The sequence below is a fragment of the Argiope bruennichi genome, chromosome 9 (genome assembly GCF_947563725.1).
Source record: "Argiope bruennichi chromosome 9, qqArgBrue1.1, whole genome shotgun sequence".
In the NCBI taxonomy this organism is placed as follows: domain Eukaryota; kingdom Metazoa; phylum Arthropoda; class Arachnida; order Araneae; family Araneidae; genus Argiope; species Argiope bruennichi.
The window spans coordinates 103,201,721-103,229,706 of record NC_079159.1 but is presented as its reverse complement, the minus strand read 5'-3'; the positions used below and the strand labels follow the sequence as shown (position 1 = coordinate 103,229,706).

Below are 27,986 nucleotides of genomic sequence, written 5' to 3'. Positions count from 1 at the left end.
ATCTTGGAAAAATCCCCAAAATCTTTGATAGAGGCTATAGTCTTGACTACTAGTCTGATTTCGTCACTTCGCAAGCATGGCTAACGAATCAGAGTGCTCTAGGTTTATCATGCAAATCTAATTTATATTAGTACTTTCCTTTACTACGACACAATATAATTCATCAAAGTACGCCATCATGACTAAAATAAATTATTAGTATTATGAATAGTTGGTTTTCGAAGACAGCCGGTGGCTTATAAAACTGAAGAATGTTCATATCATTAAAAATTCTAATAAGACATTCGTGTAGCAACAATTTATAATTTCAAGGCAATTTCAGATTGATTCGAGACCTGTTTTGGAATTACATTAGGGATTAGGGCTGAACTCCATTACGGTTAGACAGAGTAAATATATGATATGTCAAAGATGGCAGCAAAGCCTGCACCTTTCAATCCAAGACACCATTCCACACCAATCAGAGGACATTTGGTCCAAAATGCGCCCCTTAATGGAATGAATTCCGAACGTATTATCCTGATATCTTTAAAAATTTGTTTTACTATATGCTCACAGCGGAGTCCAAAAAAAGGAATCAAAGTCTAAACTGTTTCTTAATTTATTTCTTAGACTTTAATTGAAACCATAAACTTTATGTGAAGAACAATATCAATGTTTAAATAGTCCCCCACCCTTTCCTGGGGGTGGTATAAATAAATTAGCGCTAAAGTTATCTAATCTACGCCAAATCTTTTAAGAAAAAAAAAAATTAAGCTCTTTATAAGTATTTTGGACATTTTAAAGATCAATAATTTCTATTGCTGTTAGTTTTCTTTCATTCTCTTTTACAATATTTAAATTAATTTCCTTTATTATTTAATTGCCTTTATTCTCTTTTACAAAAAAAAAAAAAAGAATTTTTATTTTTAAAACTAGCAGTTTGATTTGTTGCTCATGGTTACATTTTTTCGTATTTCTAGAACTGAATGAAAAGGAAATGAAATCAAATATGACTAAATATTCACTCCTTTGGGCACTTATGAATTGATGAGCCATCCAGTGCCAGGTAACCCAGTTACTGATTGTGACCCCAATGGGCTGCCAAACATTTTTTTTTTCCATAAAATAATTAAAGTTTCTTTTGTTTGTTGAGCAATGCCAAACAAGCTCTCGCGCAGGTACGACAGGCATTCTCTTCAGACATTCATTGGGACGGATGGATAGGGCTGACCCACACCTGAAAGAGGAGTCACATGACAGAAATCGATGTCTGCCAGACGGCGCCCCTATGGGAAAACACCCCTTTCACCAGCACGAAAATGGCGGGAAAGTTACTCGCTTGATGGGATCGGTCAAATAAGTCATACATGCAAAAAGACCATTAGAAAACTAATTATATTTTCTTTCTATAAAGTGGATGCAAGTTTATCCTAATAAAGTGAGGCAATCACGATTTAATAAACTTTAGAAAATTTGATGACTTTTTTTTATTTTTACTGAACCAAGATTTATTGAGATAGTTTTATTAAAACAGTTTTCAAACTTAAATGCGAGAAAGTAGATGATTTTTTTTTCAATATGTAATTGAGAAGTCACACATTTATCACTTTATTTCCTTATTAGAGACTCGAACTTGGCGCAGCTGCTAAAATTTGCGTGCGACCAATGCATGTCCTCCATTTTAACAAAGAACATACTGGAACAAATCAAATAACTGTTCGAGAATAAAAAGCAAAAAGCAACAAGCAACTGTAAAAAATTCAGTCATCTGTTTTTTTCTCCTTCCTTCTATAAAAAGTGGAAAATAATTTTTAAAAAAGATTTATTAAAGAATATTAAATTAAGTTTTAGTGTGGGAGAATTCTGAATTAAAAAGAAAAAAAAAACTATTCTTTTCTTAGGGCAAGAATGGTTACCGTATCAAGTAGTTTTAAGATAAACTAATTATGAAATAGAGTAAATGGTTTTGTTCGAAATACGTTATTATATATTTTCAAATTATAAATCAAGAAAGGTACGAATACTGTCTTTTCAGTCGGTAAAACTCATCTTTTAAGCTGCTAACGAAAAAGGATTCTGAAAATAACTAAAGGAATTTGATGCATGAAGTTTGAGGGTCACAGTCAAAAATGAAATAAAAATGATAAAAACTGAACTATGATGATAACTAACACATTTTTAAAGAAATTTTCCTAAAAGTCATTGGAATTTTACTTTCTTCTATATTTGGATTTTTTTCTATTGGCAATAAGTATCACCAGAATCAGTACTCACTTTATTATATCAAAGTATTATCTCACTTTATTACTTTGCAGTATTCTGACAATACTCACTTTAATTTATCGGAATATAACACAAACTGACATGATTTATTGACAAAATATCTCATACAATATTTTTTTAAAAAAAAGCGCCATTTCTTGTTGAAAATGTACCAACCATACAATATAATGATTGGATATAGTATCCGTTTCATCTCCCAAGTTATCGCCAAAATAAAATGTGCCAATTTCGTAGATAGACAACAAATCTGAAATATAAGCATTAATAATTGACACACAAAAAAATGAAAATTAAACAACTGAATCTGAAATAAGAAGGCGCCATATCATTCTACATAATAGCTCTCAGTGAAAATGGCATTTATCTCAAGACATTTATGGCCTTTTTATGCACAAAATCACATAAACGAGGTATTAAAAGTTTTCAACCTGAAATAAAAACAACTACAAGATGATTTCCCAAACATTTCAGCAGTCAAAATTGGATATTTTTATATATAAAGTATAAAAATTACTCACTGAGTTTTTAAATTTCTGCCACATGATTAATATCATCAATGGAAAATTTTATTTCGGCTGGGTTTCAAAATCATTATTAAGGTAATAAAAATTATTAAATTATTTTTTCTGTCCTCAAGGAATTCAAATAAATTTACAAATCAACATTTTTAACATCACATTTTGTAAATAAACAATAAATTGAAAGTTGTAGTCAAAACAATGATAGAACAATGCCATTTATTATTTTTTTCATTTATTAATTTTTATCACGCATTTTTATTTTATTTTGAAAAACTGATTTAGTTAATTCAATACTTAAATTCGTAAAATGAGATTAATTTTATATAAAACAACGAAATAAGTCTCGCGATTTTAACGATTAAAATGATGAAATTCGAAATAAAAATGGCGAAAACAAAATAATGAGAAAACAAATTGGCAACCAGATAATTTTATTTAATGCACTAAAATTACGCCTTTTTTTTAATAGGAAATACAGTTGAAAAATTTTTAATAAAATTTATAATATTGTCTTATTAAATATGATGTCTTTTATATTCAAATAAGATTAATTTTAGTAAATTTCAAATCATTCCAAGTTGGTGCTGTTTTATATCAGTTTTATAATAAGAAATGAAATGCGTTCTCCAAGGCAGTTGGCGCTATTTTATATCAGTTTGATGATGAAAATGAAATACATTTTCCCACTTGGCAGAGTTCGATTATCAACTTTTAGACATAAAATGTCACGGGAAGCTCAGATGTAATCATACTCATTAGGTCAGTTGGTTGTTCTTCTGATTTCGTGTAAAATTCTTTCAAGGGTATTAAGTTAAGTTTTCTCACAATTCGGAGTCAAAACCTTCTTTGGATTTTCAACAGAAATTCTAATACATCTCATATCATTAGAGGAGCCCAGATTGCATAAGAAAATTTTGTGTTCTCACCTTCAATACAGGGCTTATAATCAACCGAATAAGCTGGTCGATGAGGGTGTTAAAAAATAGTAATCAACCCTCCCTTATGGCTTTACAATGTCCAAGCATGTGGTTTTTAAGCAAACACCATCACGAATATCATGGAAAGTAAAGCAAAGATGTTTTCAGAATTCTCCAGTTTTCCTGTAGGAAATAGAACAATAGCGTGTAGTTTTAATAGCATAGAACAGAAGAGAATGGTGCCAATTTACGCTGCCTGTGTGTGCAATGCCAATTGGAAAACTGCTTCTCTTGTAGGAACAGACAGAACAGGTTACAATTGGAAAGTAAGAATGATTTTATCATTTTATGTGAATCCATATTCACAATTAAGTAAAATAATTCTTTTAGAGATAAAAAATTAATGGTAATAGTACCTGTAAAAGAACAGGCAAAATATCAAGACTGAAAAATGGGCCCCAACCTAAACTTTTAAGCTATCTCAGTTCAACCATAGTAACTACATCAAACACTATATATCCTTAGCTCTTAAATGAATATTAAGAATTAGAAAAATCATATTATCTTCCACAGTAAACAAAAAAATTGTGAAATTGCTTCAATATGCATACACATTTTATTGCATTTTAGTTCTTAAATTAAAATACACTAAAACGTGTATGCATCATCTTAACGATGAATTACAATAGTTTGAATTACAGTTCAGTAAAAGGTTATTTAAAAAGAATGATATCAATTTTAGTTACTTATTTCTATGTAAGATAATTTCAAAATGTGCTAAGAAATGGGCATTTCATTCTTTCAACAGTTTTAAATAAGTTTCAGAAAATAACAAGTTGGCTTGAAATATTTACTTTAGACTCTATAATGTATCCCTTGTTTTAATATTTAATAATTGAGAATTTTACTTCGAAATTGCATTTAATACCATCTGATACATTTAATACTATTTTAATACTATCTGATACATTTAATACTATTTTAATACTATCTGAATACTTTTGTTTGCTATTGTTAATTCTACAACATGCATTGGTAAATTCATGGCAATTGAGATATTGAGAAGATATTTTGATCCTTTCTCCTCTACAGTCAGATCCTTTGAGTCTTTTTGTTTTTAGTCCACACTGGAGTTAAGTTTGCAACGTCCGAGTTCATCCATCAATTAGAGCTCCAAAAGAGGTGAGATAAAATGTAATGCAAAAAGTTACAAATGCATAGCGCTATTTTAATAGCTGGAATGTTTTGATTTTCTTTATTTTCTACAAAATTTATATACGTTTTTTTCTAACAATACATTCTTTGATATTTTAACTTAGTTGTGGAATTTAACCTTTTTTAGTTAATGTGTTAATATAAATAAAGTAAACAAACGAAGCTAATATTTTTTAAACACCTTTTGTTATGCATATGTGCCGAATTTAATAAGACGATAAGTTATGGTGATGATTATGAACTAAATATTACATATTATAAAAATTTCTAAGATTTTTTTTTGTTTGTTTTGTTTGCGTTAAAGGGAATGTGCTACCGGAAAATGTCGATTTCGATGAAATAGATTTTATTACTTTTAAAAATTGAGTATTTAACAACAAATGTTATGACACGCAGATAGAAAATTGTTTTTTTAACTAATTGAATTTTTTAAATTTTTTAAAAATACCATTAATTTGAGTCTTTTATAAAGTTTGAATTCCATTAGGAGGTGGAAAATATAAATATTTTTTTTATTTTTGTCATAATTATATTTCTCACCAATGGTAGCATAGCGATATAAACGCATTCCTCAACGATTAATAACTAAACTACAATAAAACAATAAAAAAATCTTAAAAACTGTTAAAATTACAGCCATGCAAATTTTAATGATAAAAAATTATTTGAAAATAACATTAATGAATTTTAAAACATCAAAAATCGTTAGCGTTTAAAATTGTTTTCATTACATTTGGTTCATATTTAAATTTTTTTAAAAAAATTTAAATCATATTTATCACTATATTGATACTATTTGAATACAGGATTTTTTTTTTTTTTTTATTGAAAGGCAAAGTAATAAATTTAGATACTTCTCTTTCAAATGTCACAATTCCTAAGTATATATTTCCATCCAAGAGTATTATCTTCAAAACACTTACCAGAGCAAGAACAGGCACTTGAGCGCTCATTACCCAATAAGAGGCACTTGAGATAAATGAGTTTTATATAATGCACTGTTGTTTCATTCAAAAAGAGAAGTTTTTTTTTTTAAACTTTTTTTTCAAAAAGAAAATTTGTAAATCAAGCCACATAAAAAAGAAACGTTAATATTAGTCGAAATGATCTCTCTGCAAATTTCTCGCCCTCCCTCTTTCCACAAAAAAATGTTGACCTTGGGCAAGGCCACGAATGTCACCGCAGCTCAGCTTTCCGTTTACTGAGTCCAGTAAATAAGTGTTTTATATTTCGTAGAACGGCAAAGAAAATCGAGTATATATTTTGGATAACTTGTTTTTCTGAAGCGATAGCAACCAAAATTTCCATAAAAATACAATTTTAATAACAAGATCACATATCAAGTCTCATTTATCTAAGTGGTGGCATTTTTGTTTAAATGTATGCGAGTGTACAGACCAGCGGAAGGTCCACTCGTCGGAGAATCTGGTTCAAAATTTGATGCGTATTTACACTTCTAATACTGAAATTGTGAACTAAATTTTATCTACTTACATCATTATCAAAATCTGTGGTTATCATGTTTGGTAAAAGAGGCAGATCGGTAAAGAGGATTTTGATCAAAATTTGATAAAAATTTACATATCTGATGTACAGACTTAATACTAAATTTTCATCCATTTAACTCAACGCGTTTTTGAGTTGCCGTGCAAGAATACATCCAGAAAAAATAAATGAAAGACAATAATTTTGCAATCCTTTAACACTATTAATTTTTTTTCAAGCTTCTTTAAAAATGACATTTCAATTAAAGAAAAATGAGATGGAAATGATGATATTTTCTAGGCTAATTCTAATGAATCTGAAGACTTCAGAAGATTTGTTGATGTAAATCTCTAGGATAATGACCGTTGCACGAAGGATACACCAGAAGTCTAAAAAATTTATCTGTCAGAATATAGCAATCATTGAAAGTACTGCTATACATCACATAACAAGTAGATCATATAATCGCTGAAATTCTATCATAAAAGACAATCACTGATCATTGAGTTCATAATCTTTGATTCGCTTTTTATATCTAAAATTCTTAAAGAACATTCGATTGTGGAATTCTAACAAAATATTCTCGTGTGTATCGCCATCCTTCGTAGGTTTTTTCTAGTAATCCCTACCAAAATATTCTCGTGAGTATCGCCATTCTTCGTAGATTTTTTTCTAGTAATCCCTAGCTTCGCACAGAGGCTTTTCATCTAAGTAAGTATATATAGTAGAACCATTTGTCAGCAAAACTGATAATCTAATTATATATCGGTGCATAGAAAGACATAAAATATTAATTAATTAATTACAGATAACACAAATTTAGACCCCCCCCCTCCAAAAAAAAAAAAAAAAAAAAGGTTGACCTTCATCTGATTCGTGCCAAATTCAAACACCGACGAGTAAAATAAGTATGAGTATGTTCTTGCAAACCGAAAGTACTTTCGTGTATAGCTTGTAGCTTTATTTAAATTCGATGAATATTTATAATTTGCAAATTTTTCAAGGTCTGGCGAAAATAAAAAAATATTTTTGCAACAGCACATGTAGGATGCATAATTTTTACTCAATAACAAATGATTTTAAGATTTTTTTTTTCAGTTGATGCTTTAAAATTTAGAAGAACAAAAGCAATTGAAAATGGCACCTTATATTCCACAATGACACTCAAATCTATCATTTGAAATTCAGCCAAAAAGAGTATTATTAATTGGCACAGGAATAAGACTATTGATGTTGCTGTTTATTGATTTTTAAAAAAAATGTTCAGCAAAGAATAGTTCGCATTCTTAACACTTATTGCAAGTGTTTCTCTGTTTTTATATGGTCAACTATTACACCAAATTCTCTTTAACCATAAATAATCGTTATAAAAAATTCACAACAATTTTCTACTAAGGTCAATCAACCTTTTACATGCCTTTTCCAATAGACACATAAATCCACTCTCCTAACCTAAGTTTTAAGTTATTTTTTTTCCTAATCAATCACGCCGGATTTTTTAAATTTTTTTATCAATATTCCACAATTTTGAACTATAGGAAACGATAGTTGCCATCCTGATGATAAACAATTGTAAGGAAACGAAATCAAAAGAGAAATTGAAAAAAAGAAAAACGAATAAAAAGAATTAAATAATTTTTAAAACATGATGAAAATAAAATAGTTTCATTCAAGATGATTAGGTTAACCTTTCCTTTTTTTTATTTTATTAACTTTATATATATATATAGTCACCTATTACATTTCGACACTATCTGGTATCCATGTTATCCAAAATATTATAGAACAACGAGTTCGGTATTTATAAATATTTTAATAATTAAATGAACGTATTGGAATCTGATACATAGAAAAGTATTTTATAGAACATACATCATGTGAGATTATATAGAATGAAAAAATTTTGAAAGCTACTTTTCGTGTAAGACTATAATACCAGTGAAACTTCTACAAATTTACTCAAAGATTTAAAAGCTTAGGTTTCAAATTCCACTTTTCTTTTCAAATAAAACATTTATATATGTAACATAAGAATCCACAAAACAAGTTTAAGATACAGAAAAAAAAAAAAATTGTATAAAGGAAAGTACATATTCTGTTTCGCTCAATAGTAACGTCAAAGTTGCGTTTACGGGAAAAGTAAAACTAACAAAGCATGCAAAACAACAACAAATAAACCTAACATGAACTGAAAGACGAAAAAAGAAAACATGGAAGGAATAACATAGAATATAAATATAGTTCGCCAAGAGGTTAATATTTAATTTTTTTTTTTCCCCTGCGGAAAGACCAACGACGTTAAAAATTAGCGATCATTCCGTCTAAAAGAAATGAAGAATCCCAAATTAAAACATATTTATACAAAACACATACAAATTTACACTCAAAATTAGACGTCATAAGAGAACCGATGTTTCACTTTATTTTTCCGGTTTTGAATTTCGTTTTATGGATTAATCTGCATTTAAAAAAATAATTTCCTAATCACCCGCATTGCGGCTTCAACGTAATTTCTGAGTTGTGCAGGACATTATTTTCAAATGTAATCAAAACACAGAGTAGGCAAATCCTTTTTTGTATTTATATAAACTCAAAATACTTTTTCACTCTCTGTTTTTCTTGCTTTTTACCTATCTACTTGGGTAAGCTGCTTCGTGCACCAGCTATGCCTCGAAAAACGAAGTCTTGACAAAAGCTAAATATTGGATTAACGCTTATATAAACACAAGTTGTATAAAATAAGAAATGTGTAATTTGCATTCTAAATATAGAATATGAGTTTCATTGTTTTCACTTTTATTTTTAACATTTAAAAACTATTTCCAATTTCAATCTGTTATCTATACTTATAATAAAGCTCAATGTGTGTGTGTGTGTGTGTGTGTGTGTGTGTGTGTGTGTTGGCGCTCTACAGGCCAGGTCATTTGACATAAAGCTACCAAATTTGGTACATGTATACCTTAGAGGTCGGGAATGTGCACCTAGGGTCCCTTTTTTGAAATTTTAATTATTAATTAAAAACTAACTTTCCCGCCAAAAAAATCTTCCATTTTTCCCACCGCCAACTTTTCCGCCAAATGAGTAAGGCTTTAGTTTTTTTTTCTCCCAACAGTAATAAGGCTAGGGTTAACATTTTACGGCGGATTATTTCAAACGATTCTGTTTATTTTCTTAATGTTCTATGCATTTAAAATTAAACATTGTTAATTAATCCATGTTTCAGATTCATTCTGAAGTACTTTTGAATTAAAATAACACAGAATAAAGGAAATTAAAAATGTATAATCTGCATAGCGTTACCCCAACTGGCGTAGAAAAATTCACGCATTTGCGTTACCGTAAAAGGCGAAGAAAATTCACGCATGCGCACTGTGTTCTGATTGTTGGCATGGCAACCATTATCAACGGACGATTTAAATTACTTTTAGGTTAGTTGTATGCTTTTGTAAGTAAATTGTATTTGTTAGTTATATATTTTTTGTATATGCTTATAGTTTTAAGTACATCGTTTTTTAAGTAGTTTTTTTTTAACCTGTTTTCAATGATTTAAATTATTTTTAGGTTAGTTGCATGCTTTTGTAATTAAATTGTATTTATGTTAGTTATATATATATTTTTATATATGCTTATAGTTTTAAGTACATAGTTTTTTAAGTAGTTTTTTTAAACCTGTTTTCGACCGATTATTTTAAACGATTCATTTTATTTTCTTAGTGTTTGATGCATTTAAAATGAAACATTGTTAATGAATCGATCCGTTCATGATGAATCTGAGAAAATGTTGTTGACAAATTCTTGAGATATTACATAAATTAAGAAAAATATTCTTTAGTGCCCATAAAGTTTAAACGCTCAGTGACTCTATTATCAGTAATCACATTATTAAAAAAAAATGCTTTGTTTCAGTAAAAAAATATTATTATATTAATTGCAGATTAATCCTTTACACTTTAACTTAAAGCATAAATTCTACGAGGGGTAACAGAAAATTAGAGAGATACATATCACGTTATGACTGAATTCCTTTATAATATTATGAGTGAATTATATGACTATCAAAATTTGAAGTTTTAAAATATTTTGCTGAAGAATCTATTAAAGTTGGAATTGCATAAAATATTTAATTATTAAAATTTTAACGAACATTAAGATTGGCGAACCGGCTGGTCGCCAAAGGCGGCTAGTATATTAATAGTATCTTTAAAACTTAAAAATTATTACTTTTAAATGAATCTGCGTTAGTAGTATTAAATTTATAATAATAAAAAATTATTTAACAAAATATCGATTAAACGTCGTTTGATTTCAATGTCTTAAAAGATACATGAAAGATTCTTTACTCTCTCTCTTTATCTATACATATATATATTTTGTATTTTTTTTTTATTTTAAAAACAATTTTCTATTTTTATTTATTGGGATTCCCCTGATTTCATTTAGAACAGACAAATAAATAAATAAACGGCACATGTCCAAATTACAATATCTTAAAACCTCACACTAGAGATATTCCAAGACAAGAAGCGATAATAAATGAAAACCTCTGAGTGATAACACTTGGTAAATACTTGTCAAGATCATCACTTAGATCTCCTTCAGTCACTGAGTGCTGTTTCATCTATCACTCACTCAATCACTTGAACGTTTATCAATAAATCGGTACGTTACAAAATAGATAGAGAAACGAAAGCAAGCAAGAAACCTTATCGCTCAATGGTACGCAGATAATCGATCCTTTCTTAATTTTCTTTTTTTTTAATATCGACACGCCACAAATGTTTTTTCTGTCAACACAGTTGAATCGCTCAGTTTCGGATTACAAATTGAGGTCAATTGAACTCTGTTAGGCAACAAATTGTTTAAAAATCAATGTGTGTTCGGTTTCGCCTCACTTGTCTGCAGATGTAGTAGAGCATTACGTAACGGATCATAAAAAATTTTAATCCTTGTCAAAATAATTATTCAAATCAATCGGAACGTGCATTTTCCTCAATTAGAATTTTCTAAAAAAAAAAAAATGATTAATTTTTAATACAGTAAACTCTTGATTATCAACGTTTGTTAATCTCAAAATGCTATGCAGAAAAAAAATCAATCATAAAAAGACAATTTAACGCGCACAGACACACACACACAAAAAATCACTTTTTCCTTTAAAAAAGACTTTTAAGTAAAAACTTTTAAGTACCGAAATTTTTCATTTATTATGTCATAACTGTGATTAAATCATAACACCTTACTAAGTAATAGTTTAAAGATATTGTCGTATTAATTTACGCCCTTTTTCGATCATTTTGCAGAATGCGCGTCGCTAATTTTCTGTACTGTTCAACGCGCTGTAATTTCTGACAACTAATGAATTTGAAAATAAGTAACAATAAAATATATTTAAAAAAATGTATTCAAGAATGATAAGTATAACGACAATTTTTATGGTTTGCAGTTCAATTTTGTAACGGAAACTAATTGTGTATAATATAAAGCTGGACCAACTTCAATCTGCTACAATGCAAAAATTAATTTTGAAACTTTGTGAGTTACAGTATCATCTGCAAAGCATTGTAAAAATAACTATGTTCTCAAAGTTTGTATTATGAGAATATTAATAGTGTACCTGTTTTGTTTTTTTTTAACATACTAGCGAATTTCTTTTCTTAGAAAAGAAGGAAAAAATTAATGTGTTAATCAAACAGTAGTCAGAAAAAAAAAATCAGGTGAAAGGTATACTGACAAAGGATGGAATATGATTAAATAATTTTTCTAAACAGTTTGTGTTATGAGTTTTATACTAAAAAGCTCAAAGGTATGAAAACGCAACATATATCGTATAAAACTTATTTATTATGTAATCAGATTTCCTCCTCTTCATCCATTTCCGAACAGATTTCTCCCACGTTCAAATATAGTATGGAGTTATAAAGAAATCGAAAATAAGAGGAAGAGGCAAATCTGGCAACCAAGGCCTACGGATATCGATTTCGTAAATTGAACGATGGAATGGTAGTAACGCTATTCAAGAGGCGGATCGGTAAATAACATGGAATTTCGAAAAGAATTCGAAGGAATTTCCTTCTCGAAGAATTTTCAGACAACTATTTCAGTGTAAGGAAAAAATTGTTTTCTCAATTATCATAATAAATTAACAAAATAATCGACTTATAACCTTGCGACTAATAATTTTAATCAACAAATAAATTCAGTAGAAGTGTATAACAGTTTATTCTGCAATGTTTTTATTGTTAAAGTTATAATTGTCATGTTGTTATTATTATTTAATTCTTTTGTTAAATTCTTTTATTTTAATTTTTTGTTAAATTATTATTATTTTATTACATAATTTTATTATTTTGATAAATATTTCATATAAGGCAACACGGAGATTGAGATGGGGTTAGAATAGCTAGTGTATGTTTATGAAAGTTTGCTTAGCAACATTCTTTAATGTTATAAAGTAACTTTACACTTTTGTTTATATTCGTAGATAGAAATACACACAAAATATTAATTAGAGATCTCCCGATAAAATTACTACGCAGTTATGTATATATTTTTTCTTTTAATTGTCAAAATTGGATAAAATGAACGATACAGCATATATAAAAAAAACTGCCTCAAATTGTAATTTGTGTAGCAGATTTTTTATATTTATTTTTTATTTTTATTATTTTTTGTTATTTATTATTTGCTATTAATTTGTTATTTTTTCTTTATTATTTTTTATTAAAAAACTTGGAAGTATTCAACTAGATCTCAACATTCCATAGTCAGGCAGGTAATATTATTTTAGTTCGTTCCTTTCATTTGTGTCTAGTTAATACAACAGCGCAAAAAACGAAGAATTAATAATTACGGATACAGCACCAAACAAAATAAAAGCAACCCATCTGAAAATAGAAACTTTAAATAGTGTACCTCATAATTTACGCCCATAAAAAAAAAAAAAAAAGAGTTTAACTAACTTTTCTAAAAAATATGTATTATGTGTACAATTTCCGCTGATTTAAACAGATATGACATAACATTAAGATTAATGTTCTGAGTTTCTATAAGTTTTCAAATCTAAGTTTGTTCGTATGCATATGAAAATAAAAGAATAAGCTTTGAAGAATTTGTTCTAAATACTCCAACATTTTCTGTTGAAAAGCAAAACAAAAAAATAACCCAAATTTGGCGCGGATATTTACAAAAAGAAATGAATAAACAAAGGAGAAATGTATTTCCCAATGTATTATTAAAAAGTATGTCAAAAAAAAAAAAAAAACATGAGGTCACAACAATCCATCCGTGACGGAAAACCATTCAAGAGAGTGTTAGAGCGCTATGTACAACGCTGAACAGAAAAAGAGCGGGGAAAAAAAATAACGTTCAAATATGTAGTGAGAAAACAGTTATTGCCAATTACTTGTCTTATTAAGCTCGGCATTTAAGTGTTTAAATATCTTTATAGTGTAAAATCAAATTTAAATACAAAATTTATATTGTTTCTTTGAGGCAATAGAATTAAAACTTTTCTAAATATTAAAGATTTTAAATGAGATATTTAAAGTAAAGAAATTGCACCTTCCACATCACAGTTAATCTGAATTTAAATCGAATTAAAATGTAAATTTGAGGAAAGTAGAAAGAATTTAATCTGCCTATGGAAGCAATTTTGTTGCGAGAACAAATTTTTAGCAACATTAGGAGAAAAGTAAAAAGCGGAGATTAAATTATAAATTAATTAAATTTAATTTATAATTAACAATTCATTTTACTTTCTTCTACCAGTAAAAATTGTCCAACTTAATTTTTTTTATTAATTAATTTCATGTTTCTTTTCTAGACTTTTCCAATTACATATGATTTTAAATTAAGACGAAAAAACCTAATTAGAAACTCCTTTTCACGGTGAAAGTTCAATTCAGTAAACCTTAATTTTGAAAAACTTCATCATCATTTGTGTTATTATATTTAATTAATAAATATTTTTTTTTCTTAACAAAATTCCTATTTGGTCCATAAAACCTTTTTCCGTATAAACAAATTCCGTTCGTCAAAAAAAAAAAAAAAAAAAAAAAAAAATCAATGCACCGAATATTAAAATGGGTTGTTACAGATTCTACTTCCTAAAAAGTGGATTGCAAAATTTAATAGTTTGGGAGCCCCTGAGTAATGATACATCTAACTTTGTAGACAAATAGTAGAAAAATTTCTTTGTGGGTTCATCATTCTGTAGAAACTCCAGCATTTTTTTTTTTTTTTTTTTTTTTTGCCGACTTAGGACATAATAGTATCGTAATTTTCAAATAACACCGCGAAATTCCATCGGTCTATACTTAAAAATGTTGATATTTTTTCTATAACACTTTATAAATAATACATATTTTTTTAAAAAAATGTATCCAACTGAATTTTATACTGCTACAACTGAACTTTCCTTTAATCTGGAATAAATTTTCTTCGGCAATTTAGAATTTCTTTCTGATTTGCTTTAGTACAGAATCCCCTCTTTGTAACTTTTTTAAGAGTAATAGAAAAACAAAAAGAAAAGTAAACATTAAAAATTACTTCAGCTTCAAAACTCGCTTATTTTTTAAATAAAATATTTTAATATTTTAATGACATTTTTCAGACAAAAATTCTGAGTGATGAACGGCGATTTAAGAATAGATTTATTGAAAGAGTCCACCAAAATGTCAAAATGTTCCAATCAATGAAAATTGTTTTATATATAGTTTTTCTACTTTAAAATCCAGATTGTCCACATTTTAGATAATTTTTTGCAGAATAACGTCATTTTTGCAGAGTATTCGTCATTTTTATAAGAATTTGTAAATTCCAGTTCTGCTCTACTGTTCAAGAAAAACACTGCAAAAGTCATTAGAATTAGAGCATTTGTTACTTTGAACTATAAACTAATCTTTCGTAACTGGCATGTGGGTTGTTGAAAACTACTAAAGCGAATCTAATTAAATGCCATGCACACTTTTAAAAGTTACGTTTTCCCTTGTCCTTAAATGAGGGTTATGTCATTACAACTTACAAGCAATATTTGGTTACTAATCAAACTATCAGACAGCAAAATTAAACCAATAATTCGAGCTTCGTGAGATGATTATTCAGAACATTTTTTGTTTTAAGGGAAATTCTTAATAATGAAATAGAATAAAGCGTCGTCACGTGCAAATGGCACAGAGCTAGGAACCAACAGCTGGGTCAACAACCCAAAGGCCAAGTGTTCTGCCACCTACGCTGACACCTGATAGCTAGAATTCGTCGAAGTTTGCCAGTTTCTAAGCAAATTAAATACGTTTGTTTTAACCCTGAAATTGATTCTCATTGGCTGCGAAGCATGCCAAACAAATTAGTTAGATCTGTAAATAATACCACGATAATTAGTCTAATATGCATGGTTGACAGGAATAAATAAACGAATTCATTAATTGATGTTAGTCTACATGAATAATATACATAAAGTAAAAGAATAAAATCTTGAAATAAGAAGAATAAAATCTAAGCGAATGTAAAAATAAAATCTTTCAGTTAAATTAATATATTTTTTCCGACTACGAATAACAAACTTTATATTAATATATTATTCTATTTAAAGGTTTAAAAGAATGTCTCTAGTTCCTCATGCTTATTTTAATGTAAAACGATAAATTTAAAAAAGTTGATTGTTAAATTTCTTTTTAAAATTATAAATTAAAAAAGTTTATTGATGTCAGTACAAATCAGGCCTTTCAAAACATGTTTTATTAGCGTCTTCTTTTTAAGCAGGAAAAGTTTTAGCAACTATATTTCTATCAGAAACATTTTGTTATGATGTCGACATTGGAATAGAAATAAGTAGAGAAGTATTAAATAGCGAAGACGAAATTGAAATCAATTCAAAATATTTATTTAAAAATTTTAATAATATCTTGTAAGCCACGAAGAAGTATTTCTTTTCTAAAGAATCTAAAGACTCACATTTCAAGAAACCTTGCTGAATGTTAAAATATTTCTAAAAAGTATCGTAAATATGCTTACATATAATCAATTCGTGGTCGTTCAACTTGGAGGGGAGGGGGGATATACTTTCTTTAATATATAAATACATAAAATAAAACATAACAAATTGTTCATAACATTTTAAAATTCTTTGTAAGTTACAAATTTTATATATATTTTCTAATTTTTGGATTTAGCTTATAATTTTGTTGGAAACGATTAATTGAAATCTTTCACTTTTAAACAATGAATAATTAAAATTTAGTTGTGCTGACTACATGGGTGATTTAGATGAAATCCATTAATGACATTTTATTCCCATTAATGACCTTTAAACTAATGACTTTTTCTTCGGTAATTTACATGCACAATATATTCATCAAAGATATATATCATGTTTATTATGAGTAAAATATATAAATTTTCTTTGCAGAAAACTTAATAACTCAGCACATGAAATTTGCGATTCTTTTGAAAACTGTTAAAATTCTCCCCAGAAATAAATTTATTATAATATATGAGTCACATATATCATTCCTAAAAAACGTAACAAAATTTTTGTTTATTTGTATTTTATAACTTATTTTTTATGTTAAAAAAACAGTAACTAGAAATAAACACAAGAAAAAAATTACAAGAATTCCATGTAATTTCTTCACAACTTTAGCAATATTTAACCTAATACTACAAATGTATTTTATTTGAAGTAATAATTAGAAAAATTCCCTAAACATATGAAAGAAAAGAATGAAGTAATAACGATTTGATGATGCAATATTTATTTCGTTCTATATGCATATTAATTAAATCATGATGTTACATTAACTAATATAGCGATATCTAACGATCTGTCGCGCTTTTCTGTCATGATCGGAAAAATAGCACAGCAAAAAAGCTCAACCTAAATCGAGTCAATTAGCATACAGCTTAATCAATCCATTTCAGCTCAGCAATCATTATGTGGCAAATGTTTTTTAATAAAGTCCAAGTACAGATTTTCATTCATTTACTTATTCATTTTCACTTCTGAAAATGATAAGAAAAAACAATCAAGACATAAAAAAAACGGAACTCTGCATATTTCATAATTGTTGACGCTATTTATAAAGTAAGGCTGTCTTTTATAATTCCTAGTATGGAGATTATTATATCCACGTTAAAAAACGAATGAAAGATAAATGATACATTAAAAATATAAAAAATTCAATCGATATAAGGGCAACCATTAACGTGAAGGAGCCTTAACCAGTAGTGCGTTCAAGGCTATGTTTCTTTTCTGTTTTCACAATCAGTAATATTATTATAAATACTTTTCTACCATCAACTTAATATAAATAAAGGTAAACGAGGTTATGCATGAACATGCATGGCTCAAAAAATTGAGAGTACATCTTACGTTTACATGATAAATCTGACTTTCAATATAAATAACACATAACCGAAATGAGAAAACATGTTTTTATTTTTACCCATAAGAAATGGTTTAATTTAGAGTAAAAATAAAGAAAAATCAACGAAAAACTTCTAAACTGAAAATTTTCAGAAGCCTTTTAAATAAACATACTCAGATTTTAGTCTCAAAAAATTGAGAGTACACCAATGGAATTTTTGCAATATCTCGCATAGAAACAAAATGTCACTATTAAGTTGCATGTCTTTTGGCTCTTATAATGGCCTCTAAACGTCGTAGTACCGATTCGACCCATTTTTGGTGGTATCTGAAGATATTTTACCACATTCTTCTTGCACCACTTGTTTTAAATGGGTTTTGTTTCTAATTTTTTGTTTTTGGACCACTGCTTCGAGTATATCCCACGAAAATTCAATGGCACTGATGTCGGGGTACTGTGGTAGTGTGTGTAACTGCTGTTTATAATGAAAAAGGCACCATATTTTGACTTTACGTGCATTCTATTTGGGTCGTTGTCCTGCTGGGAAAGGGAATGTCCGTCTAAACCCAAATTTATAACACTTTCCTTTAGATTACTGCTACCATATGGTTCTTATAACTTGCTGCAGAAACTTCTCAAATCATAGGCAAAAGTGTAAGTGCTGAAACTGTGCGAAATGCCATTAGACAAGCTGGATATAAAAGTCGCATTGTTAGAGAGAAACCGTTCATCAGCTTGCAAATCCAGATAAAGCATTTAAAGTTTGCAAAAACTAATTAATTGAAGACCAATCACTTTTGAGAGAAAGTTATGTTTAGTAATGAAAGAAAACTGAACATTTTTGGCAGTGACAGCCATCGTACTGTATTGAGAAAGCCTAATACTGCTTTGGATCCAAAAAAATTCCGTCCTACAGTTAAATATGGTGGTGACTAAGTCATGAATTCAGGTTGCAAGGCTTTATCCGGCGTAGGAAATTTAATTCTTATAGATGGCATTATAAATTATATAGTTTACTTGGAGATACTTAGCAGCAATCTAAAGAAAAGTGCTAAAATTTTGGGGTTAGATGGGAATTTCATTTTCCAGTAGGACAACGACCCCAAACAGAATGCTCCTAACGTCAAAATGTGGTGTCTTTCTCATTGTAATCAGCAGTTACACTCACCACCACAATACCTTGACATCAATGTCATTGAATATTCGTGGGCCATACTCGAAAAAGTGATTCAAAAAAACAAAATTAGAAACAAAACCCAATTAAAACAAGTGTTGCCAGAAGAATGGGGTAAAATATCTTCAGATACCACCAAAAATGGGTCGAATCGGTACCATGACGTTTAGAGGCCATTATAGGAGCCAAAAGACATGCAACTTAAAAGTGACATTTTTTTCTATGCGAGATATTGCAAAAATTTCATTGGTGTACTCTCAATTTTTTGAGGCTAAAATCTGAGTATGATTATTTTAAATGCTTCTGAAATTTTTCAATTTAGAAGTTTTTCGTTGATTTTTCTTCATTTTTACTCTAAATTAAACCATTTGTTATGGGTAAAAATAAAAACATGTTTGCTCATCTCGGTTATGTGTTATTTATATTGAAAGGCAGATTTATCAAGTAAAAATAAGGTGTACTCTCAATTTTTTGAGCCACTGTATGTATGTTCCATATCTCTTCCTAAATAGAAAAGGTTTCGAAATCAACCACATTTTGCTAACTAATTATTTAAGACAAAATAAAGAATTCGATAAACTTTTCAAAATTCAAAAATTAATTAAATATTCAATTAATTAAATGAAATTCCGTCTTTTCATCACAGTAACTTCAGGGGAATTATTTCAGACGAAATATTTTTAGACCATTTGAACATTCAAAATGTTACTATTTAAATGATATCAATTTCATTTCTGAACAATATATCTTTTAACTTTTTTAATTGAATACAGTAAAATCATCTTTAAATTACTCCATCGCTAACTTTTTTTTTAATCTTATCAGGACATATCTTTTAACGATGCTTTCATTTGTTTCAAAGTAGTGAGACTTAAGTCCATCGCTCAAACGAATGAAAAAAAAAGTGAAGGTCTTACAAGCAAATAAAACAATGAATAATGTTTGACTACAGTATGGCTTCAAGCTGTGAGAAATTAATCATTATTTTACCGTTTCACCACAGAAAATTCAGAGGAAATTATTCCGAGAAAAATTTACACCATTTTAATTTTTTAAAAATTTACCTTTAAATTTAATTAGTTTAGTTTTTTTAAATTTACCTTTTTAATGATTACCAATTTCATTTTGTGCACTTTTTCATCCAATTGTTATTATTTAGAAAATTGAACGCAGATTATTTTGAAATTACGAAATTTATAGGTACTTACTTATTTGTTGGACAACTTCACGGTTTTGAACTATTCTATTACTATTTTTTTCATTTAATTTCTTTTTTACTTCAATAAATATGCCTTGGCAAAGATTTTATGTATATTACAATAATTCAAACAAAAATAATTCTAACGTTAAAATGAAACGGTAACACATGAAAAGAATTTTAATTCTGAACAACGTCGTTATATGAATTAGTTTCATTCGGAGAATTTTTCCGATTCAAGTATGCAAAATTTCTTTATAAAATTCATTAATGGAAATTTTTTTGATATAAATAGGTATTTAAAAAGCTTCAAAACATATATAAAAATTATCAATAAATGTTATTATTTTCCTTGGTTTCAAAACACATTTCTTAGAATTTAATGTTAGTTTTTATACCATTCGACAATCAATATAAAAAAAATCAAGCTTAATTTCAAAACATTTTAAGGAGAGCAAATATCCGGTATGAAACTTTTAAAAAGAACTAGCTTCAGGAACTTTTTATTCTAAGATTCACTCTTTAACCTCACTAACAGAAAAATAAATAAACATTTCAATTAACTGGCGTTTTATTTTACAATGCTAAGACGGATTTAGGACCGTAAAATAAAATGTTTTAAACGTTAAACATCCTGAGAACAACAAAATGTGGTACTGTTAAATGTGCAACCTTCCATAAGAATGTTCTAAACTGAAACAGCGCCAAGAGAGACAGAAAACACTTCAAAAGCACTAACAAAAAAAAAAAAAAAAAAAAAAAAAAATCCAAATATATATATATATATATATATTCTGCTCTGTGTGTGTGTGTGTTTAAATTGTTTTCAAACCTATTTTTCCTTGACCCAACAAAGTGAAAATAAGTACAATGCATTCCAGCACTTAAAAGCAAATTACTGTAATGGAAATTAAAAGTTAAATAAACAATTTGGAACAATATACATTTTGACTATTATACATTTCACACTTTTATTCACCAAAAAAATTTTGTTACTTCATTCAATGATCAGATGCAAAAACATTTCTTAAAAAAAAAAGTTAAAAAAATATTTTAAATATTTTTGAAGTGAGCAAAAACGGAAACAGCAGCAATTATCTCGCAGTATTTAATATTTCCCGGCATGCATTAGAATTCCCTGCATATGCGACAACTTTATGTTTCCGACCTTTTATTTACTTATTTTTTCTTTCCAAAAGATCAATAAAAAATATGAGCAATATAAAAGATTTTCATTCTTTCGTAAACTTCACAGTATGCTTCACATTTTTTTAAAGCTCTTCTTTTAAATGAAATTTAGGAATTCAGGAAAATGAAAATAAATGTTAAACTAAAAACATTATGGAAAATAAAGTGCTCGTGTTTTGATTAATTAATGGGTTTAAAACATATAATAATGTAAAAATTGAAATATTTGTAATATTTTAAATCACTTTTACAATATTTTCAACAAGCTAAAATTAATTTTAAAACTTTATTTTAAGAAAAATTATAATCTATTCTTCGTTTAAAATTATACATTTGACCATAAAAAAGTAAAAATTCTATGCAATGACATTTTCTGAATAGCATATAAACTTTTCATTTAACTAATTTTTAAAATGATATATCACATACTTCTCTTCAGTTAAAATTGATATAAAAATATAATAAATTACTATTTTTAAATTTACATCTCTATTATATATTTAAGATCCTTACGCCTATTATCAAATTTTTAATAAATTTTAATTAAAATTTTATTTCCATCGTATTTTATTTCCTGATACATTTTAACTAATAATATAGCGTATAAAAATTAGATTATTTCAGACAGAGTGAACGTTTTGAAATAATCAAAATTTAGGATAGAAAAGATTTGAATAAAATAGACAACTTATAAGGAAAGACAGTAGATAATTCAAATACCTACACACACACGCACACACAAAAAAAAAATGCTACGCCCCTTTTTTTTTTTATTCAGTGCTATCTACAATTTTAATAACAATGAAACAAGTAAAATAAAAACATTTGATATTTTACGTAACTCTAATTCTCTGAACTACAATTAAATAATTCTACATTATTTCAATGTTTTGAATATTTTTAAGGCAAAACTTTTTAAAATGCTTCTAAATCCACCATTTGGATTTAATAAACATATAGATATACATTTCCTATAGCTAATCGAATCTCTCTGTATTTCTAGGGAAAAATCAATCTAATACCAACAAATCGGCGCAGAATTTTAACCACAAATCTTAATTTTTAATTTTTTTTTTTTGAAAAGAAGTTAAAAAGTACCACACATAAATTAAAACGCTGTTTGTGCGTCATCAATACCTTTTTATAAAATTATAATCTGCAGTGTAATATAAATTAAAATGGGTTATGGTACTACCATAGTCTGAGATTTCGAAAATTAAAATAATAACAAATTATACGAATGATATGCAAATTTCAGGAAAAATAATATCCACTTTTTGGTATCGAACTCTAAAAACTTAATTTATAATGCAAAGCAAATCTCTTAAAATATTTATGGAAAAAGAATAGCGTTTAAAACACACTCACTCGCATTATTAAAGAGGGGAAAGAAAAAAAGAAGAAAAGCTAGTATTTCATTTAAAACGAAGATACATGCTTTAAAAACCGTTAAGAATCAATATAATCAATAACACTAAGCGCACACAATTAGTAAGAAAAAAGACTTGAGCAATAAGCTCTAATATATTTTTTATATGAGATTTTTTAATATTTTTTAACTTCTAAATAATAACTTCGAACGATACTGCAGCACAATTCGGGATAAATTAAATATTCTCATAAGATTAATTACTTGCTCGATGTAAAAAGAAATAATAAAAATGCAGTTCGTTTTTCCACTCTATTTTTATTACTCCGAAAGTTATGAAAACGAAACTTATTCTCCTTTAACTCACAGAAACTAGTGGGAAAAGGGTACGAAACGGTTTCGATACACCCGCCCAACCCACCGCGATTTAAAAGTCTACTTGCCGTTTCGAAGATGCAACTTTTGGGGGGCCCGCTGCCACACATTAAAATTGCATTGTAAATTAAATGCAATGTTTTTTCGCAATATTCTCCGTAAAATAATCACACTACAGAATAAAATAATCCATGTTTGCTTTTAAAAATGGATAAATACCCGGTAATAAAAAATAATTTTTTTCACAGACCTGTTCATCGTCCTTATCTTGCGAGGCCATTTTCCCATTACATGTACCGCACTGAGGCGACTGACGTCAGGCGTCACTACTCCCTATATACGGGTCCTTCGCGTCGCTCTGACGTCAGAGAGGCCGGGTGGATTGGCGCGCCACTCTCATCGTTCTTGGCGAGGAAAAGGGTTGCTGTTTTTAGGGTTTCGACAGAGAAAATATTGGATGAAATGCAACGGATTATTCTAATTCGGAAACTGATTTTTTTTGTAGCAAATAATTCTGAAAATTCCGTTTCTAAAATCATGATAATAGTTTATTCCAATTGTGATCTTTTTTTTTCGTATCCTGACTCATGATACCTTTCATATTTCTCAATTTAGACCTAAGAGCTAATTCTCATCGTATTTGTATTCATAGTTTAATTTATTTCAAATTCAAAAACTAGGCCTTTGAATTTCCCAAATATCAGGCAAGCAGCAGACATGCGCAGTTCTTCAAGTTTTCTGGTTTTCTCCCGCTTAAGTTTGAGAGGCGTGCTCTTCGAACAGATAGTTCAGTGAGGCCTAAAAGTACGAAAAAAAGTTTTCTATGAATGTGTCATTAACCTACAGAAGAGAACGCTTCTTAAAATAAGGTTAAAATCGCGTTTTTAGTGTATAATTACGGACTAAATTATTAATAACAAAAGAAATTTCTTGCATTACTTATTCTCGAAATAAAAGTTGTTTTAGTTTTCGTTAAGCCAGACGATTGATTTTTTTTCATTAACACCATTTCATTCCGGGACGCCTGTTTCTTTGGATATCTCAAGTTAGAAATAAGGACAGCATCGATTAAACAGAGATATCTACTCTCTTTAACATTGCCACTAATAATATAAACTACTATATAAACATATAACGATTAAATTCGAACAAGTCATCATACTTATTAACTGAATTTATTAAAATAGGATTTCTGTAAAATACGGTTAATGAAACTTAAGTAAGAAAATACTTCCGCAGATTATTTTTTTAAAAAATTAAATGCTATAGACTTTCAAATTTTAAAACGAATCACTTCTACTTTTCAAGCGGGATCTTGGACTGGTTATAAAGAGTTTTAAAAAGCGAAGAGTATCAAACGAATAAATGAGAAAAAAAATTATTTGGAAAAAGTACTTTTAATAAGGAGTATGCTTTTTTATTTTAGTTATTTTCCATGCTTTGGTGTTTATTTTATGATACATTGTTATAAATATTACGAAATTGTGAAATCAGTATTTTTTTTAAAATTCATAATCAGGTAACATAAAGCCTATGGAATAAAAATTTAACTAATAATAATCGCATAAATGATGATGAAGATTTGAAAATATAAAAATAATATATTCTCAAGGAAACACACACAAACAAACAAAATTTCAGAATTCTCGTGATCATTTAGAGAATGATAGATAATCAATAGCAAAGCTTTAATTGTATAAACATGAAATAAATTATGTTAAATAAAAATGTGAAAAAATCGCGTTGGTGTGGAAGGATTTTAATTATTTTCTCGCTTACGTTTTACAGAATCTACTTAAATTCTACATATTTTAGTATTGGAAGTTCGAGTAGTTGATTCTTAAAAGAATTCTCCTGGCAAGTTGGAAGGCAGAAATAAATTCCTTATCACCTCTTTTTTTTTTTTTTTGAATTCCTGTCAGTCTTTAGATGAAAATAATAAAATATTGCATACTAAAGTGACATAGATAATGACTATTAATAATGCATAATTTAGCATTTATAGCAAAATAAATATTTAACATCTGTATTGCCACCTTTAAATAAATAGTTATACACATTCAAAAGAACTAAAGCACTCACGGCTTCTGAAATTTTCTAAAGCAGTCCATTTTTATATAATGTTGCCAGAAAATATTTTTTTCTCCTTTATCTTTAAATAATTTTTTTTCAAGTTATTAAAGTGCAATCCATGTACATCTAAACAATTTCAAAATAAGGGAAGAAAGTAAGAGTAGAATAATATTCAAACGAGGCAATACAGATCATAAAAATAATCGAAGTTTGGGTTAAAAATCACTTTTCGGTTTCTAAATTCAAAACAATTGCAGCAACAACAAGAAAAAAATTAGCGCATAAGTTTATCGTCTTAATGAGAAGCTAATTCTCCTAATTTGATTTATTTTTCTAGTTTTAATCGTAAAGGATTTGTGAGAATTGAAAAATTCCCAGCACCTCCATTTCTGATAATCTTATATATATTCTTATCTTATCTATCTATCATTTTTAGTATCTTTTAGTACCTCTCTCTCTCAAAATTCATTAAATTCATTTCATTCATTTATTCATTCATTTCATCGCAAAATTCATTAAATTTTGTATACTTAATAAGCACAGCAAGGAAAGATAAATAAATGGGTTAGAATACTCTTATTTCAGTTAATGTCTAACTATAAATATATAGATAGATATCGATGCATGGTTAATTATTTATTTATTTAGAAAACATAACAAAACAAAATAAGTTATTATTTATTATTTAGAAAACATAACATAGTGTAACCGCGGAAATCCAAAACTTTGAATGATGATAATACAAGCATCAAGCTGATACTTTGTATCAAATTGATGTAGTAGTATTAAATTGATGTAGTATCATCCCATAACCCAAGCTGAAACTGGAAGCTGATACTGATACAAATACAATTCCTAATGACCTTCTAGAAGGTCATGGGCCTTAGTTTTGATAGGAAATGACAGATGATTGAGAAGAGGAAAGAAAGGGTTTAATATAAGAAAAAGCAAAGAATATTATATTGTATGTGCACGATTACATGGAGTAAAGGACTAGGAATGAAATACATAGTTAAAAAAGCATCAAGGATGTTCATACCGTCGCCGAGGTAGGACTACGAATTAGATTTTATCTGTATAATACTTTGTTAGAATACTTTGTTGATTGATATAGAATCCCTTAACTGAAAACGAGGGGTCGGGAGGATTATTAATCAAATGTAACTGATAATGTTAGTCTCTATCATTTTTGTGTACTGGATAATTTTGCCTACCTGATATTAGGTTGATACAGTATCACCCAGCTCTAAGACAGTAATTCGACTTGCACTGTTAGTCATTCAAACTGATCACTGAAAACACATCAGCGCTGAAAATGGTTAGTATTTAATTTGAAAAATTATCTTTAATATATATTTATCAACATAATCTTTAATATATATTTATCAACATAGCTCTCACTTAGCAATGCTTGATTCCGTTCAGAAAAAGTAAGTTTTCGGCTTTAAAGCGACATTTCCGTCCAAGACTCAATAAACAGAATTAGTCGTACAATTTATTCAATGCATATAAATCGATTAATTTAATTCAATTTTTATTTATTTGTTTATTTTATTTTACTTTACGGAGATGCTGATGATCTAACAGATTTTATGATATCCAAACCATCAACAAAAAGACAAATGGAAAGTGGTAAAAAAAGAAAAATTTGATTTTTATATAGTAATTAAAGATTATTTTTATATCTTAAGATAAACTGCATTTTTGATTTACATGAGGTTTATTTCCTTTCATTAAATATAGTTTTAACTTAGATTAGACAGCATAACAGAATGTAATATTTCAAAACTATTTATTTTGTCTAGCTAGAGAATTTTAATGAGATATGCTGCAATTTAATAATATTTTATATGGTAATGAAATAATTTCATTAAATTTGAAGTCTCTTTCCTGCATTTCATTTGAGTTTTTTTTTAAATTATTATTTTCGTTATGTAGAATTTATTTTATAGCCATGCACTTTGAGAAGGGTTCTTCTTTTCTACTCAGATGAGCTTCTTGTGTAATTTAAGAGATTTAACAGAACAATGAATGCACCAGAACATCTTCAGTTTGAAGAGAAAGGCAAACAGATATGGTATACCATTTACATGTGACAAAACGATTACAACTAAAAATACTAATTTTTGATCATTTCAGAGCTAAATGTTTCAATTAACTACTAATTATCTATATGAAGAAATTTCCTTTGCAACAGGAGAAAAATCAACAATATTTAAAAATTTCTTTTTTTAATGCAGCTTTTTAAATATCTAAATTAGTGACAAATTCGACATACTTAAAATAAACAGAACAAGAAATATAAAAAAAAGTATCATAAAGTATTTTATTAAGAAAAGAATCTTGCATTATTATATAATGTAATACGTTTAATTCAAGAAAGAGTTTTGATGATAAAAATATTATATTTGAATAGTTGCCTGTAGAATACAAATATGTCATGGAGATCTGGCGAATTTTTACAAAAACTGCACACAGTAACTTCTACTAGACTAATTAGCACATATTGTGTTACTTATTCTTCATAAAATATTATTGGACCCACTCTTCCCGCAGGGCATTTTCATTGCAAAATACTTCAATAAAAGTTTTTTTTTCTTCCCTTTTATAATAGCAATAATCTATAATCATCACCGAACGGGCATTTGTTTTGGGATATTATAAATAAAAATCCAGAGATCGAAATCTTAATTGATTATAGACAAAAAATGAATTTCAAAATGGCCTCTAACACTTCAAATAAATATTTCAAATACAGAAGTAGATGTTAAATATGAAAATTCTTTGAAGTGAGGAAGGCTTACGGAAATTTGCACCTTCTCCAAAATTATTTTCGTAACAAA

General features: G+C 28.0%; 1 protein-coding gene across 2 annotated transcripts in view; it reads right to left on the bottom strand.

The window, feature by feature from the left end:
* The window catches only part of LOC129984515 (sodium/potassium-transporting ATPase subunit alpha-like), a 95,206-nt gene extending 71,747 nt beyond the window's left edge, over window positions 1–23,459 (bottom strand). For both annotated transcript variants that reach the window (XM_056094409.1, XM_056094408.1), the window contains exon 1: window positions 23,321–23,459. In XM_056094409.1, the coding sequence (XP_055950384.1) occupies window positions 23,321–23,350 (30 nt within the window). In that variant the 5' untranslated portion in view covers window positions 23,351–23,459. The remainder of the gene's footprint in view (window positions 1–23,320) is intronic.
* Between the last annotated feature and the right edge of the window lie 4,527 nt (window positions 23,460–27,986).